Source organism: Hirundo rustica, unplaced genomic scaffold, assembly GCF_015227805.2.
Source record: "Hirundo rustica isolate bHirRus1 unplaced genomic scaffold, bHirRus1.pri.v3 scaffold_518_arrow_ctg1, whole genome shotgun sequence".
Classification (NCBI taxonomy): Eukaryota; Metazoa; Chordata; class Aves; order Passeriformes; family Hirundinidae; genus Hirundo; species Hirundo rustica.
The window spans coordinates 1-16798 of NW_026690562.1; the positions used below are offsets into that span (position 1 = coordinate 1).

Here is a 16798-nt window from a genome sequence, read left to right on the forward strand (position 1 = left end):
ACGAACCCCTGACATTTTGACCTCAGATCCCTGCAAACCCCCCATTCCCGAGGAGCTCCAAAAGGAGTTCCGGGACGTTCCACCCCCTCCAATTTCCCAAATTTCCCATCGTTCCCCCCGGAATCGCCCCTCACCTCTCCTTGGAGAGGAAGATCTCCTGCAGGATGCCCTTGACACGCTCGGCCTGCGTGAAGCGCTCGCGGCTGCCGCTGCCGGGGATGACGAGCGGCGCCGGCAGCTCCAAGGCCTTGGGGTAGGCCCAGGGCACCTTCTCCTCCATGGAGTCGTGGCTGAGGCGCCGCGCCGTCTCGAAGGCGTGCCGGTCCTTCAGCATCTCCCGCTTGGCCGCCTCGCCAAAGTCCTTGATCTTGTTCACGTTCACTGCGAGCGGGAGAAAATTCCGCGTCAGCGGAAAGAAATCCCGGGATTGGTTTGGTTTGGACTGGGTTGGAAATGGTCCAAAATGGCGCCTAAAATGGCACCCGAAGGGTTCACAAAATGGTACCTAAAGTGTCCACAAAATGGCGTCTAAAGTGTCCACAAAATGGCACCCGAAGGGTTCTCAAAATGGTGTCTAAAATGGCACCCGAAGGGTTCGCAAAATGGTACCTAAAGTGTCCACAAAATGGCGCCTGAAGGGTTCACAAAATGGCGTCTAAAATGGTGCCTGAAGGGTTTTCAAAATGGCGCCTGAAGGGTTCACAAAATGGCACCTGAAGGGTTTTCAAAATGGCGTCTAAAGTGTCCATAAAATGGCGCCTGAAGGGTTTTCAAAATGGCACCCGAAGGGTTTTCAAAATGGCGCCTGAAGTGTCCATAAAATGGTGCCTAAAGGGTTTTCAAAATGGCGCCCAAATGATCCACAAAATGGGGCCTGAAAGGTTTTCAAAATGGCGCCTGAATGATCCACAAATTGGCGCCCAAAGCGTTCAGAAAAAGGAACCCAAAGTGTTCACAAAATGGTGCTCAAAGTGCCCACAAAAACGGTCACCAAATGCTCCCTTAAACGCGCCTAAATTGTTTCCAGAACGTTCCTAAAAACAGCACCCAAAGATCCCCACGAAATGGCTCTCAAAGTGTCCCCAAAATGGCGCCAGGTGTTCCCAAAACAGACCCAAGATGACGTCACAAAATGGCCGCCGAGCGTTCAGAAAATGGCGCCCAAATGGTCCCACAAGAAGGGACCCAAAGATCCCCACAAAACGGCCCCGAGACGATCCCCAAACGCTCCCGGAGACCCCCTCGAAGGATCCAAAGGGATCCCGGGCGGAACCGCGGGGTTTTCCCAGGGGATTTCGGGGTGAATTCCGGGCGTTTGCGCTCACCCCGCTCCGTCTCGTCGAGCTCGAAGTAGAAGTACTCGCGCAGCCGCCCCTCCTCGGGCCACGACACCGATTTCTTCTTGCGGGCCCTGCGCGGGGCCGGGCCGCCCTCCGAGGGGACGTCGGCGGCCTTGGGGTCACCGCCCGTGTCTGAGGAGCCTGAGGGGACACCGGGACAGGTCAGCAAAGGGGGGGTCTCCCGAAAACGCGGGGTTTCACCCCAAAACGGAACCCAGGGAGCGAAAAAGTGACACCAAAATGGCTCCCGGGCGGTTGGCAGCAGAAAGGGGCTGGAACGGTCTCAAAATGGCGGATAAATTCCCAGAAAAGGGACTCAAAGGGTTCCTAAAATGGGTCCCAAAAGGCCTCAAACTGTCCCTAAACACTCCCCAAAGTCCCCAAAACGCCTCTAAATTGTCCCCAAACCTCAAACTGTCCCCAAACCCACCCTATACGCTCCCAAACTGTCCCCAAACCATCCCTAAAATGTCCCCAAACCTCAAACTGTACCCAAACCCACCCTAAACTCTCCCAAACTGTCCCCAAACCTCAAACTGTCCCCAAATCCACCCTAAACTCTCCAAAACTGTCCCCAAACCCACACAAACCGTCCCCAAACCCACACAAACCGTCCCCAAACCCACACAAACCGTCCCCAAACCCACACAAACCGTCCCCAAACCCACACAAACCGTCCCCAAACCCACACAAACGTCCCCAAACCCACACAAACCGTCCCCAAACCCACACAAACGTCCCCAAACCCACACAAACCGCCCCCAAACCCACACAAACCGTCCCCAAACCCACACAAACGTCCCCAAACCGTCCCCAAACCCACACAAACGTCCCCAAACCCACACAAACCGTCCCCAAACCCACACAAACCGTCCCCAAACCCACACAAACCGTCCCCAAACCCACACAAACGTCCCCAAACCTCCTCAAACCGTCCCCAAACCCACACAAACGTCCCCAAACCCACACAAACGTCCCCAAACCCACACAAACCGTCCCCAAACCCACACAAACATCCCCAAACCCACACAAACCGTCCCCAAACCGTCCCCAAACCCACACAAACGTCCCCAAACCTCCTCAAACTGTCCCCAAACCCACACAAACGTCCCCAAACCCACACAAACCGTCCCCAAACCCACACAAACGTCCCCAAACCCACACAAACGTCCCCAAACCCACACAAACCGTCCCCAAACCCACACAAATGTCCCCAAACCATCCCCAAACCCACACAAACATCCCCAAACCCACACAAACGTCCCCAAACCCACACAAACGTCCCCAAACCCGCTCTAAACCCTCGCAGAAATCCCCCAACGCCTCCAAGCTGTCCCCAAGCTGTGCCCAGGCCGTACCTGTGTCCATGGGCTCGGGCACCTCGATGGCGGGCACGGGCGTCCCCGGCCGATCCGTGTCCATGGGCTCTGCGGCCGCCGGCTCCGGGGACGAGGGTTTGGCCGTGCTGGGCTCCGGTGCCGGCTTCCCCTCGAAGGGGCTGGGCTGGGGGAGCACGAGGGGAGTCAGAACAGGGTGGTTCGACCCCAAAATGATGCCCCAAAGCGTTCCCGAAACGGCTCCCGAAGCGTCGCCAAAATGGCGTCCGGAGCGTTTGCAAAATGGCGGCCAAATTGGCCCTCAGAAAGGGATTCAAAGCGCGTTCACAAAATGGCTGCCAAAAAGACCACAAAATGGCTGCCAGAGTCCACAAAATGGCTGCCAAAAAGACCACAAAATGGCTGCCAAAGAGCACACAAAATGGCTGCCAAAGAGCACACAAAATGGCTGCCAGAGTCCACAAAATGGCTGCCAAAGAGTCAACAAAATGGCTGCCAAAGAGCCCACAAAATGGCTGCCAAAGAGCCCACAAAATGGCTGCCAGAGTCCACAAAATGGCTGCCAAAGAGCTCACAAAATGGCTGCCAAAGAGTCAACAAAATGGCTGCCAGAGTCCACAAAATGGCTGCCAGAGTCAACAAAATGGCTGCCAAAGAGCCCACAAAATGGCTGCCAAAGAGCACACAAAATGGCTGCCAAAGAGCACACAAAATGGCTGCCAAAGAGCACACAAAATGGCTGCCAAACAAGCAACAAAATGGCTGCCAAAGAGACCACAAAATGGCTGCCAAACAAGCAACAAAATGGCTGCCAAAGAGCTCACAAAATGGCTGCCAGAGTCCACAAAATGGCTGCCAAAGAGTCAACAAAATGGCTGCCAAAGAGTCAACAAAATGGCTGCCAAAGAGCACACAAAATGGCTGCCAAAGAGTCAACAAAATGGCTGCCAAAGAGCCCACAAAATGGCTGCCAAAAAGACCACAAAATGGCTGCCAAAGAGCATACAAAATGGCTGCCAAAGAGCACACAAAATGGCTGCCAGAGTCCACAAAATGGCTGCCAAAGAGCTCACAAAATGGCTGACAAAGAGTCAACAAAATGGCTGCCAGAGTCCACAAAATGGCTGCCAAAAAGACCACAAAATGGCTGCCAAAGAGCATACAAAATGGCTGCCAAAGAGCCTACAAAATGGCTGCCAAAAAGCTCACAAAATGGCTGACAAAGAGCCCACAAAATGGCTGCCAAAGAGTCAACAAAATGGCTGCCAAAGAGCATACAAAATGGCTGCCAGAGAGTCAACAAAATGGCTGCCAAAGAGCCTACAAAATGGCTGCCAAAAAGACCACAAAATGGCTGCCAAAAAGAATACAAAATGGCTGCCAAAGAGCACACAAAATGGCTGCCAGAGTCCACAAAATGGCTGCCAAAGAGCTCACAAAATGGCTGACAAAGAGCCCACAAAATGGCTGCCAAAGAGCATACAAAATGGCTGCCAGAGAGTCAACAAAATGGCTGCCAAAGAGCATACAAAATGGCTGCCAAAAAGACCACAAAATGGCTGCCAAAGAGCATACAAAATGGCTGCCAAAGAGCACACAAAATGGCTGCCAGAGTCCACAAAATGGCTGCCAAAGAGCCCACAAAATGGCTGCCAAAGAGCCCACAAAATGGCTGCCAAAAAGACCACAAAATGGCTGCCAGAGAGCCCATAAAATGGCTGCCAGAGTCCACAAAATGGCTGCCAAAGAGCCCACAAAATGGCTGCCAAAAAGACCACAAAATGGCTGACAAAAAGCCCACAAAATGGCTGCCAGAGTCCACAAAATCGCTGCCAAAAAGACCACAAAATGGCTGCCAGAGCCCACAAAATGGCTGCCAAATTGACATCCTAAACGGTGACAAAAAAGCAACACAATGTCCCTAAAAAAGGACTCAAAAGTGAAACAAAATGTCCCCAAAATGTCCCCGAAGTGTCCCTCACCTTGGCTGCTGTCGGGGACAGAACTTTCTTCTTCTTCTTGATCTTGATGCCGGGGACGGGCGCCGAGTTCAGGGCGTCCAGGAACCCGAGGCCTTCCATGGCTGTGGGGAGCACAGAGGGGTCACCGAAAAATCCCAAATTCACCCCAAAATGGGTCCCAAATTGTCCTCAAAATGGCGCCCAAATCGTCCTCAAAATGGCATCCAAATTGTTCCTAAAATGGCACCTAAACTCCCTTTAAAATTGTGCTCAAATTGTCCCTAAAATGGCGCCCAAATCCACCACAAAATGGCTCTGAAATCACCCCAAAAATGCCTTTCAAGTTCACCCCAAAACTGCACCTGAATCACCTCACAAACCTGGACCCAAATCGTTCTCAAAATGGGACCTAAATCAGTCCCAAAACGACCTCAAATCGATCCCAAAACTTCCTCAAAACCGACTCCAAAATGGCTCCAAAAGGAGACCCCAAATGGCACCGGAACCGACCCCAAAACGGCAGCCAGGTGTCCCAAAATCCCCCCAAATCCCCGCAAAATCGCCCCAAACTCACGCTGCGGGGGGATGATCTTCACTTTGATCTCCTTGGCCGCGTTTGGGGCCGTGTTGAGGGGTTTGTATTTCTTCTCGGCCAGAGGAGCCTCCCCGGGGGCTGTCGGGGCGCTGCGGGGAGGAAAAAGGGTCAGGACCCCCCAAAACCACCCCAAAACCCCCGAGATTCCCCAAAAAGCCCACAACCGACCCCAAAAAATGGCCCCGAATTTGCTCAAAAGAAGTCCTGAAAGCACCAAAACTGACCTCAGAATAGCACCCAAAATGGCCCCTAAAACTGCGCCCCAAAATGGTTCTGAAGCCACACCCAAAATGGCCCTAAAACTGCGCCCCAAAATGGTTCTGAAGCCACACCCAAAATGGCCCTAAAACTGCGCCCCAAAATGGTTCTGAAGCCACACCCAAAATGGCCCCTAAAACTGCGCCCCAAAATGGCCCAGGGACCCCCAGAAAAGTCCTGAAACTGTCTCCAAAACCACCCCCAAACCAGCCTTGAGACCCCCCCAAAAATTCCCAGCTTCCTCCAAATCAGCCCCAAATCCCCCAAAAGCTGCTCTGAACCCCCCGAAACCGACCCTGAGACCCCAAAAATGGTCCCAAATCCCCCAGACCCCACCTCTGCCTCTTGACCGGGACGGGTTTCAGGCTGTATTTGTCGGACGAGGATGAGTTCGGTTTCTTCACCGGCGCCAGCGACGGCATCTCCAGCTCCAACCCTGAGGGGAAAAAAGGGTCAGAAATCCACAAAAACAGCCCCAAAAATCCCCCAAACATCTCCAAAACCAACCCTGAAATGGCCCTGAAAAACCAAAACCCCCAAACCAGAGCTTAAACAGCTCCAAATTCACCAAACATCTCCAAAACCAACCCTGAAATGGCTCAGAATCACCAAAACCCCAAAACCAGAGCTTAAACAGCTCCCAAAAATCCCCAAAACCAACCCTAAATGGGCCCAGAATTCCCTAAACGAGCCCCAAACCCACCCAAAATTCCCCCAAAACGGCCCCAGTTCCACCACAAATTCCCCAAAAGAGCCCCAAATCTCCCAAACCAGCCCCAGTTTCCCTTAAAACCAATTCTAAATTCCCAAAAAAGAACCCAGAACCGGCCCAAACTCCCCTAAAACAGCTCAAACGCACCCCAAACTCCCCAAACTCCCCCGGGTCAGCCCCAAAATCCCCCCCAAAATCCCCCCAAATCCCCCCAAATCCCGCGATCCGCACCTGTGGAGCGGAACTTGGCGTGGCTGGGGGCCGTGGTCCGCAGGGATTTGGGTTTTTCCCGTTTTTTTTCGGGCATTTCCTCGTTTTTGGCCTCATTTTTGGCCTCCTGAGGCTTCTCCGGCACGGGGGTTTTGCTTTTGTTTTCCTCTTTCCTCTTCTTTTTATCCCGTTCTGGGGCGGGAGAAGGAGGCGAGGGGGGTTTTTGGCGGATTTAAGGAATTTGGGGGGGGGATTTTGAGGGAATTTGGTGGGATTTTGGGGCTCACCTGTGGGTTGAGAGCTGCTCTGGGAGCGGATCACCCCCATCCAGTCGCTGACCAGGATGGAGGCCAGGCGCCGAAGCTCTGAGGGGTTAATTGGGAATTAATCATTAATTAATCGGTCGTTAATCACTGACTAATCAAGCAGAGGGCAGGGAATGTGACCTAGAGGATGTTTGGGGGGTTTGAGGGGGGATTTGGGGGGGTTCAGAAGAGGTTTTGGAGGGTCCAAGGGCAGTTTTGGGGGATATCAGGGATTTTTGGGGGGTCCCATGTGGATTTGAAGGATCTGAGTTATTTTTTGGGGGGTCCCATGTGGATTTGAAGGATCTGAAGGATTTTTTCGGGGGTCTCAGGTGGATTTTGGGAGGATCTGAGGTATTTTTTGGGGGGTCCCAGGTAGATTTGAAGGATCTGAAGGATTTTTTGGGGGGGTCCCAGGTGGATTTTGGGGGGGGTCTCTGCTCACCCTCATCATCGCTGGACTTGCTGAGCTGTTTCACCAGCTTGGCCGTGTTGTTCTGGGAAGGAAATGAGGGATCAGGAGGGGACAAAAGTGACCCTGGGGGACACAAAACCCACCCAGGGGACACAAAACCCACCCAGGGGACACAAAACCCCCCAGGGGACACCAAACCCACTCTGGGAGTCCCCAGGTGCCACCTGAGTGTCCCCAGACCCCCTAAAGAGCCACAAATGAGACAAAAACCCTCTTTGGAGTGGGACAAAAGCCACTCTGGGAGTGACAAAAGCCGCTCAGCAGCGACCCAGAGTCACCCAAAGCCACTCGTGGCGTCCCCAGGTGCCACCCCGGCGCCCCCAGGTGCCACCCCGGCGCCCCCAAAGCCCCCCAGACCTGCTTGAGGTGGTCGACGGTGAGCGGGAGGTGCTGCAGCGTGAGCAGCAGCTGCTGCAGGAAGGGGACGTTGTTGGCGGCCTTGGAGCCCGTCAGCCACGTGTTGAGCAGCTTGTACCCTCCGATCCGGATGAACCTGGGGGGAAAAAGCGGGAATTCCGTCCAGGTCTGGCTGGGGAAAGCTGGAATCCAGCAAAATCCAACTGGATCCACACGAAATAAAAAAAAATCCTGTCAAAATCCACCTAAAATCCACCTAAATCCGACAGAAATCTGCTTTTCCATGTGGTTACATACCCAGGATAAATCTGAGGGGAAAAAGCAGGAATTCTGTCCAGATCTGGCTGGGAAAAGCTGCAATCCAGCAAAATCCACCCAAAATTTGAAAAAAATCCTGTCAAAATCCACTTAAAATCCACCTAAATCCAACTGAAATCTGTTTTTCCATGTAGTTACACTGCCAGGATGAATCTGAGGGGAAAAAGTGAGAATTCCGTCCAGATCTGGCTGGGAACACCTGGAATCCAGCAAAATCCACCCGAAATTTGAAAAAAATCCTGTGAAAATCCATTTAAAATCCACCTAAATCCAACAGAAATCCGCTTTTCCATGTGGTTACATTGCCAGGATGAATCTGAGGGGAAAAAGCGGGAATTCCGTCCAGATCTGGCTGGGAAAACCTCAAATCCAGCAAAATCCAACTGGATCCACACGAAATTAAAAAAAAATCCTGTCAAAATCCACCTAAAATCCACCTAAATCCAACTGAAATCTGCTTTTCCATGTGGTTACATAGCCAGGATGAACCTGGGGGGGAAAAAGTGGGAATTCCGTCCAGATCTGGCCGGGGAAAGCTGGAATCCATCAAAATCCAACCGATCCACACAAAATTCAAAAAAAATCCTGTCAAAATCCACCTAAAATGCATCTAAATCCAACTGAAATCCGCTTTTCCATGTGGTTACATTGCCAGGATGAACCTGAGGGAAAAAAGCAGGAATTCCGTCCAGATCTGGCTGGGAACACCTGGAATCCAGCAAAATCCAACCGGATCCACACAAAATTCAAAAAAAATCCTGTCAAAATCCACCTAAACCCAACTGAAATCTGCTTTTCCATGTGGTTACATTGCCAGGATGAATCTGAGGGGAAAAAGTGGGAATTCTGTCCAGATCTGGCTGGGGAAAGCTGGAATCCAGCAAAATCCACCCAAAATTCGAAAAAAATCCTGTCAAAATCCATTTAAAATCCACCTAAATCCAACTGAAATCCGCTTTTCCATGTGGTTGCATAGCCAGGATGAATCTGAGGGGAAAAAGTGGGAATTCCGTCCAGATCTGGCTGGGGAAAGCTGGAATCCAGCAAAATCCAACCGGATCCACACAAAATTCAAAAAAAATCCCGTCAAAATCCACTTAAAATGCACTTAAATCCAACTGAAATCTGCTTTTCCATGTGGTTACATAGTCAGGATTAATCTGAGGGAAAAAAGCAGGATTCCGTCCAGATCTGGCTGGGAAAAGCTGGAATCCAGCAAAATCCAACTGGATCCACACAAAATTAAAAAAAAAATCCTGTCAAAATCCACTTAAAATCCACCTAAACCCAACAGAAATCTGCTTTTCCATGTGGTTGCATAGCCAGGATGAATCTGAGGGGAAAAAAGCAGGAATTCCGTCCAGATCTGGCTGGGGAAAGCTGGAATCCAGCAAAATCCAACCGGATCCACACAAAATTAAAAAAAAATCCTGTCAAAATCCACCTAAAATGCATATAAATCCGACAGAAATCTGCTTTTCCATGTGGTTACATAGCCAGGATGAATCTGAGGGGAAAAAGTGGGAATTCTGTCCAGATCTGGCTGGGAAAACCTCGAAGCCACCAAAACACTCCCAAAATTCACTCAAAATCCACTTTTCAATGCATTTTACTTGGCCACGATAAATCTGTGGGAAAAAAGTGGGAATTCCATCGAGATCTGGTTGGGAAAAACTAAAACGCACCCAAACCCACCCAAATTCACCCCAAATCCCCACAAAAATCCCACTTTTCCACGCGCTCACTTGTTCAGGATGTCCGGGGCCCGGGTCTGCAGGAGGATGTTCAGGTAAATGCAGCGACTCACCATCTTCTGGGAGTCCTTCATCAGGCTAATTAACAGGAATTAACAAGAATTAGTGGCAGTTCGTTGGGAAAAGAAGGGAATGGGAGCTGGCAAAGGGGCGTTTTGGGGGTCTCACCTGAATATTTTGGAGATGCCATCCATGGTTTTGACCTCCCCATCCCGGCCCAGGAAACAATCGAGGCCCTTGAGGAGCTCCTTGGGGTCGATGGGGCCGGAGCCCATGGCAGGAACAGCCTGGAAAAGGGGGAAAATGGGAATAAAAACAGGGTTAGGAGTCGGGGGAGAGCCGGGAGAAGCACGGAAAGCAAAAATCCCGGTGGAGAAACGAGAGATGAGTCAGGTCCTGAGAGCAAAACGGGGAAATGGGCCCTAAAATGGAACAAAGCCACCTCAAAAAGCTGGAAAACCACCCCAAATGTGAGGAAAACGCTCCTGAAAACCTAGAAATTGACCCTAAAAGATGAAAGCCAACCCGAAAAAAGGGAAAAAGGGGGACACAAGCACAAAAAAAGTGGAAAAGAACCCCAGAAAGATGGAAATCAACCTCAAAAAGCTGGAAATCCAACCTAAAAGGCAGATCGAGCTCAAAATGAGGGAAATTAACTCCAAATGCTGGAAAAAACCACATCAAAACACTGGAAACAAGCCTAAAAAGGTGGGAATTGACCCCAAAAAGCTGGAAATAAGCCTCAAAAAGCTGGAAAAGCACCTAAAATCCAGAATTCTGCCCCAAAAAGGAGGAGAACAACCCCAAAAAGCTGGAAATCAACACCAGAAAGAGGAAATCAACCTCACGAAGCTGGAAATCAACCCTAAAACCTGGAAAACCACCCCAAAAAGCTGGAGAGCAACACCAAAAAGGGGAAAATCAACCTCAAAGAGCTGGGAACTGCCCCCAGGATGGAACACAGCCTTAAAAACCAGGAAACCGCCCTCAAAAAGCTGGAAATAGGCCCCAAAAAGCAGGAAAAGCTCCCCAAAAAGCAGGAAAAGCTCCCCAAAAAGCCAGAAATCAACCCTAAAATGACGGAAAACCGAAGTAAAACAAGAGAAGCCAAGGCCAAAAGCAGGAAATCAACTCCAAACCCCCGAAATCGACCTCCAAAAAGCTGGAAAATGACCCAAAAAGCTGGGAATTGTCCCCAAAATGGGGCCCAGGGACCCCCAATGGGTCACAGCCCCCCCCCCGATGCCATTCCAGTGACCTCGTTTATTAATTAATCAATGAATTAAAATATTAACGCCAGGGGTGAGGATTTCGGGTCACACACATGGGGGGGGATGGCACAAACCCTGAGCTCCCCCCCAATTAATTTGGTTAATTAAACCCATTAACCAAAACCGAGACAGAATCTGTCATTCCCAGTTTTTCCCCCCCGTAATTTCATTAAGTTTTTTGTTAATTAACCAGCAGAACAAAGGCCTGGGGTGGGCTTTTCGACCAAAAAACCCTCCCCCAGGTTTAATTAACCAGGGGTTAATTAACAAGCTGCCACTTCAGGAGGGGTCACAATTGGGGGTGTCACGTCCCCCCCAAACTCAGGCCATCATTAAACCCTCTGCCTGGGAACCAACCATTAATTAACACCGCATTAATTAAGGCCAAACCCCCCCTTAATGACCCGACGCTCATTGACCCCAATCCTGATCCCCCCCCCCCCCTTCCTGGGGGGGTTTAAGGCTCTGACATCATTAATCACCACTAATTAAAGCTTAATTATGACCCAGTTTCCTTAACGAGGGCAGGGGGAGGAGCTGGGGAGGTTTCTTGGGCTTAAAACCTCTGGAAAATCTCAATTTTGGGGGGCTGAAAACTCGAATTTTTGGGATTGGGGGCAGCACCCAGAGCTGGGGTTCGTTAAGTGTTAATTGATTAAAGGATACGACCCCTAATTATGAAAAGAGATTAATTGGGGAGGGGGGGATCAGCAAAGCCACCCCTCTGCAAAGACACAAGAACAAATTAAACCAGCACAAACCCCCCCAAAACGAGAGGGGGACCCCAACATTTGGAGATTTAACCCCAATTTTTCACTGTAACCTTTGACCTCCCCCCTAAAAACGAGCAGGGGAGGGGTCCCAGTGCTGGGGGAGGGGCAAAACCCCCTCCCCAAAAAGGTTTTTTGGGTCCTTCCCCTCTCATTTTTGGGGTCCCACACAGGTAAAGCCCCAGCTGCCCCCCCTTAAAGGAGCTGGGGGTCCCCAAAAGGCCCAAAACGCCCCCAAAAAAGGGGAAAAATCCCATTTTTGAAGGGGGGGACACAACGCCCAGCTCGTTAAACCTGAGGGGGCATCGGGTGCCTCAAGGCCTGAACCCCCCTCCCCAAAATTAGGTTTTTACAGCGTTTTTGACTCATTTTACCCCCCCAAAAAATGAGGTTTTGGGGGGGAATTTAAGGGGGGGAACTGCCCGTGCCCCCCCCGATAGGAAATGCTACCACTGGGGAGAAAAGGGCGGAATTTGGGGGGAATTAATGCCAAATAAATGGGTTTATTCCCCAAAAATCTGAAATTTTGGGAGGGATCTCGGCGGTTTTCACCCGAATCCGTGGAATTCTGGGGATAAAAAAGGAGGAAAAACCCAACTCCCGACTGCTGCATGCACCAGGAGAGGGAAAAGCGAGGGGGAAAAAAGGGAATTTCGGATGTTTAAAAACCCTGGATCCAAAGGCCGTGAAATGGAATTAAGCCCCAAAAAAAAATAACTGAAAAAAAAAATTTTTTTAGGAAAAAAAAAAAAAAGGATTTTTTTTTGCTTACCCGGGTTGTGGCCGTTCCCTCCCTTTGCTGAGGTAAAGCTTCCTAAGCTGCAAAAACGGGGCAAAACCATTGAAAATCGGGGAAAAAACCGGAGTTTTGGGGGTGTTTTCTCCCTCCCAAAATTCCTATTTTTGTTTGGGTGTGTGTGAGAGGGGAGGGGGTGAAGCCCAGTGGTAGCATTTCCCTGTCACGAGAAATTCAAGGTTATCAAAAGCTCCAGGACATTGCTCCCTCCCCTCCCAAATTCCCCAAAAAACCCCCCTGAAATCCCCCCAAAAAGCAGGAAAAGGGAACGGAGAAAAGGAAAAAAAAAATTAAAAATATAAAAATCCTGTGGAAAAAGAGGATTTTGCGGGTCCTGCGGGTGGAAGGGGGGGGTTAAAAAGGGGATTTTGGGAAGAGGGGGGCTGAAAAAAGGGGGGAAAATGGAATTTCAAGGGGGGGCCCCACGGTGGGAGGGGCATCAACGGCCAGGCCTCGGCGCCATTTTAGAGCTGGGGAAAAAAAAATCCCCCAAATTTGGGGAGTTTTGAGGGATTTTGGGAAGGTTTAAAAAAGCAGGGGGGGGACACACAGACACAAGAGACAAAGAGAAATCCGTTAAACCTCCGTTGTCCCCCCCTAAACCCTTAAAAAAAACCCACCAAGGCTGGGATTAAACACCTCAAAAACTCCAATTAAAACAAAAAAAAATTTTTAAAAAAGGCAAAAAGCAAGGCGGGGGGGGGGGGTCAGAGCTGCAATAAAAACCCCCAAACCCGCGGCATTAATGAGGGAAAATATAAATAATTTAAAACCCTCCCGTCCGGATCGTGGCAGACAAAGAGCGGGCGCCATTTTGGAGCTGCCCGAGCAAAGGTTCTGAGGGGAAAGGGGAGGGGGGGGGGAAAACATTTAAAATCCATTTTCTGAGGGGAAAAAAAGCAGGATTTGGGAAAAGCTCGGCCTGCCTAGCCACCTTTATTGCTAGACTGCGACCCCCCCGCTCCCCAATTTCACCCCAAACCGTAAAATCTCCCGGTTTTTAACCTTTTCTTCCCCCCCCCCCCGTCCCACCCCGCGTTTCTCAGCGCAAAAAACAATCCTAAAATGGCACCTAAAAAATAAAAATAGGAAAGAAATCAGCTTTTTTCTGTTGAAAATTTCCAAACCCTCCCCCTCCGCGCGGTTTTGCCTTTTTTTTTCCCCTCCCTTTTCCCCCCCACCCAAATTTTGTTTTCCCCCCTTTTTTTTTTGCAATCTTTATGTACAGATTGCTCGCCGGGAATGCCCCGAAAATTCCCGAAATCCCCCAAATTCCCGAAATTCCGTCACCCCGCACCGCGCTTTTCTTTTTCGGGAGGGGGGGGTTATTTTTTGGGGGCCGTTTTCCAGCTTTTTCGGGAGGTTTTGGGGGGTTTTTTATGCGGGATTTTTGGTTTTTTGTTTTTTTTTTTTTAAACCGTGGGAGCTGCTCGTGGACCCCTCCTCATCCGAAACCGCTTTTTTCTCCCGAAATCCCCCCAAAATTTCCAGCTTTCACCACCTTTAGGCACAGCCCACGGGGGGGGCTCTTCCTCCCATTATTTTTTTTTTTTTTTTGCTCTTTGTGACCATAAAATCGGTTTTTTTAAAAGGGTTTCTTTTTTTCTTGTATTTTCTTTAAAAGGGGAAGGGGGAGCCTGCTGAAAATTCAACACTTACTATCCAATTTTTTTTCTCAGCCGACAGCGCTTCAAGGTTTGGATTTTGGCATTTGGAGGTGGCGTTAGAGCCAAAAAATTCGTTTGATTTTAATCATGGCGTTAAAAAAAACGCAGCAACTTTTTTTTTGCAGCTTGACTGGTATTTTGGTTGCTTAAAGCGTTTTTTCCCTTGGGTTTTTTTTTTTTTTTTTTGGTTGTTGTTTTTCTTGTATTTTTTTTTCTTATTTTTTTTGAAGCCCTAAGGAGTGAATCGAGCTAAATTTGTCCAGCTAGAAACCAAAAAAAAAAATAGTAATAAAAAAAGTTGCTTGGGTTTTTTTTTTGTCAAAAAAAAAAAAAAAAAAAGAAAGTGGGTTTTGCCTTTGTTTTTTTGGGGGGAAAGAAGAGGGAAGTATGTTTTTTAAAGTGGCAGTTTCCTTCGGGTTTGGAACGGCTTCCAAGGACGGTCCAAAGGACGGAGAGGCTGCGGCGGCTCTTCACGGCAAAGGGGGACAGAAAACCTGGTTTTTTTCCTTCCCCTCTTTGTTGTATATATAGTATTTGTTGTTTTGTTCGCGTATTGTATTGTATTTTGTATTGTTTGTATTGGCTTTTTTTTCTCTCGTGGTAAAGGCGACGGCGTCTCTCAAGACCAACCAAACCTGGAGCGGGGGAAAGGAAAAATAAAAGGGAGGGGGGGAGGTGGGGGATGGGCATAACGACAAAAAAAAAAAAAGGGAAAAAATTGAAAAAAAAGAAATTAGAAGCGAAGAAGAAAAGACACGAAGCGATTAGAAGTTGTTATCCCCAGGGAGAATTTAGAGTTTTAAAGGGGAGAAAAAAGAAAAAAAAAACACGAGGAAACGCCCTTGGAAGTGGGGGGGGCTCAGCTCTGAGGGAACATGAGGGCGGCGGCGGCGGCCCCGGAGGGGCTTTGGAACGGGGCAAGCCGCATTTTTCCCCAAATAAACGATGCTTGGCGTTTGAAGAGCCCCCACCAAAGCCAAAAAAGAGGGGAAAATCCCCCCCGCGCCCCCTTCCCCGCCCGAAACAACCCGGCCCAGCGCAGCTCTCTACTCACCTCCACCAGCCCTCAGAATGGCGGCGGCGCAGCCCGACGGGGCTTTTTATACCGGGACACGCCTCGCGCTTCGCCACGCCTCCCGGCTCGCGCGGGACGCCCCCCCCGTGGCCGTTTAGCCGCCCAACGGCGCCTGCGCGGGGCCCTCACTGCGCACGCGCGGCCGCCGCCCGCCATTGTCCGCGCGCCGTGTGGCGCAGTTCTAATTCGGGGAGGGCGGGGGGGCGCTCTGCGCATGCGCGGCCGCCTGCAGCTGTTGGGGGGGGGGCGGAAAGCGGCCGCACGGCAAGATGGCGGCGCCCCGCCCCCGCGTGAGGGAGAGGCGCGGGGCGGGGCCTGAGGGAGAGGCGGGAAGATGGCGCTGGCCTGGGCGGCGGCGGCGCTGAGGGCGGCGGCAGGGGGCGGCGTGAGGAGGCCGCGGTGGGCTCAGGTGCGGCGGGGCAGCGGCGGGAGGGGGAACCGCGGATAGCCGGGGGTGTGTGGGGGGTCGGGATCTGAGGGGGAGAAGGGGGTGAAGGAGAACGGGGAGCGCGCGCCACGTGCGGCGGGCGGGGCCGGTGACGTCATCGCGCGCCCGTCGTGCTTCTGCCCCGCTAGGGGGCGCGCGGGCCGCGGGGAGGCGTTACGTCACTGTCCGCATTGCGATGACGTCACTGCCGAGGGTTGGGCGGTGAGAAGTGTGTGATGTCATCGCTCTGAACACGGCTTTGACGTCATAACCCTCCCTCAGGACCTCCCCCGGTTCTGCAGCACCCAAGAAACCCCCAAGGAACCCCCGCCCGCCCCTTCCCCCTACCAGGACCGGCCCTGGGAGTACCTGGAGAGCGAAGGTTCGTGTGGGGGAGCGGATTTGGAGGGGGGGGGGTCCAGGAGGGTTTTGGGGTCCCTAACCCCTCAATAACCCCCTCCCAAAATGTCCCCCCACCCCAGAATACCGGGCCACCTACGGTGACAAGCCGGTGTGGCACGGCTTCCGCCGCAACCACAAGGGATCCGTGCCCCCCCAGCGCACCCGCAAGGCCTGTCTGGTGAGCACTGGGAGCACTGGGAGGCACTGGGAGGCGTCTCAGGGGGTCTGGGGGTCTCGGGATGGAGCTGGGGTCCCTCGTGCTGCTGCTCGAGAGCTTCTGGGAGGGACTGGGGCGACACTGGGAGGCACTGGGAGGGGACTGGGGGCGTTTGGGGCACTCCCGAGGCACCTCAGCTGCCATTTTGGGGGCCACTGCGGCATCTTGAGGCCTCTCAGTGGCACATCGGGGGACACTGGGACGTTCTGGGGGTTACTGGGAGGCACTGGGACATTCTGGGGGTTACTGGGAGGCACTGGAACACTGCAGGGGTTACTGGAAGTGACTGGGACACTGCAGGGGTTACTGGGAGTGACTCGGACTGGTCCCGTTCCCCCTTTTCCCTCAGCGCCGGGGGAAGCGTGTGGGGAACCCCTGCCCCATCTGTCGGGACCGGAACCTTCTCGTGGATTTTCGGGTGAGTTCGAGGGGAAAAGTTTGGGGGCCGTGTTCCTGCTTTTCCTTCTGCTCCCCTTTTCCCTTTATTTTTATTCTCTTAATCTCTTCTTTATGTGTCTTTCTGCTAATTACCCCCTTTTTATTGGTTTTTT

General features: G+C 51.5%; 2 protein-coding genes across 2 annotated transcripts; one reads left to right on the top strand and one right to left on the bottom strand.

Annotated features, from left to right (window-relative positions):
• Nucleotides 1-134: 134 nt before the first annotated feature.
• Nucleotides 135-15239, bottom strand: PPP1R10 (protein phosphatase 1 regulatory subunit 10; the record flags this gene model as incomplete). The annotated part of the gene is made up of 14 exons (XM_040054175.2): nucleotides 15181-15239; nucleotides 14119-14761; nucleotides 9791-9909; nucleotides 9614-9700; nucleotides 7551-7686; nucleotides 7164-7215; nucleotides 6701-6778; nucleotides 6435-6605; nucleotides 5828-5927; nucleotides 5213-5322; nucleotides 4660-4760; nucleotides 2699-2843; nucleotides 1326-1481; nucleotides 135-381 (listed from the first exon to the last, which is right to left on the bottom strand). Coding segments are annotated over exons 3-14 (1490 nt in total), but the record flags the coding sequence as incomplete, so codon positions are not given.
• A 268-nt stretch (nucleotides 15240-15507) lies between these two features.
• MRPS18B (mitochondrial ribosomal protein S18B) lies at nucleotides 15508-16665 on the top strand (the record flags this gene model as incomplete). The annotated part of the gene is made up of 4 exons (XM_040054176.2): nucleotides 15508-15610; nucleotides 15911-16010; nucleotides 16111-16208; nucleotides 16597-16665. Coding segments are annotated over exons 1-4 (342 nt in total), but the record flags the coding sequence as incomplete, so codon positions are not given.
• Nucleotides 16666-16798: the final 133 nt, after the last annotated feature.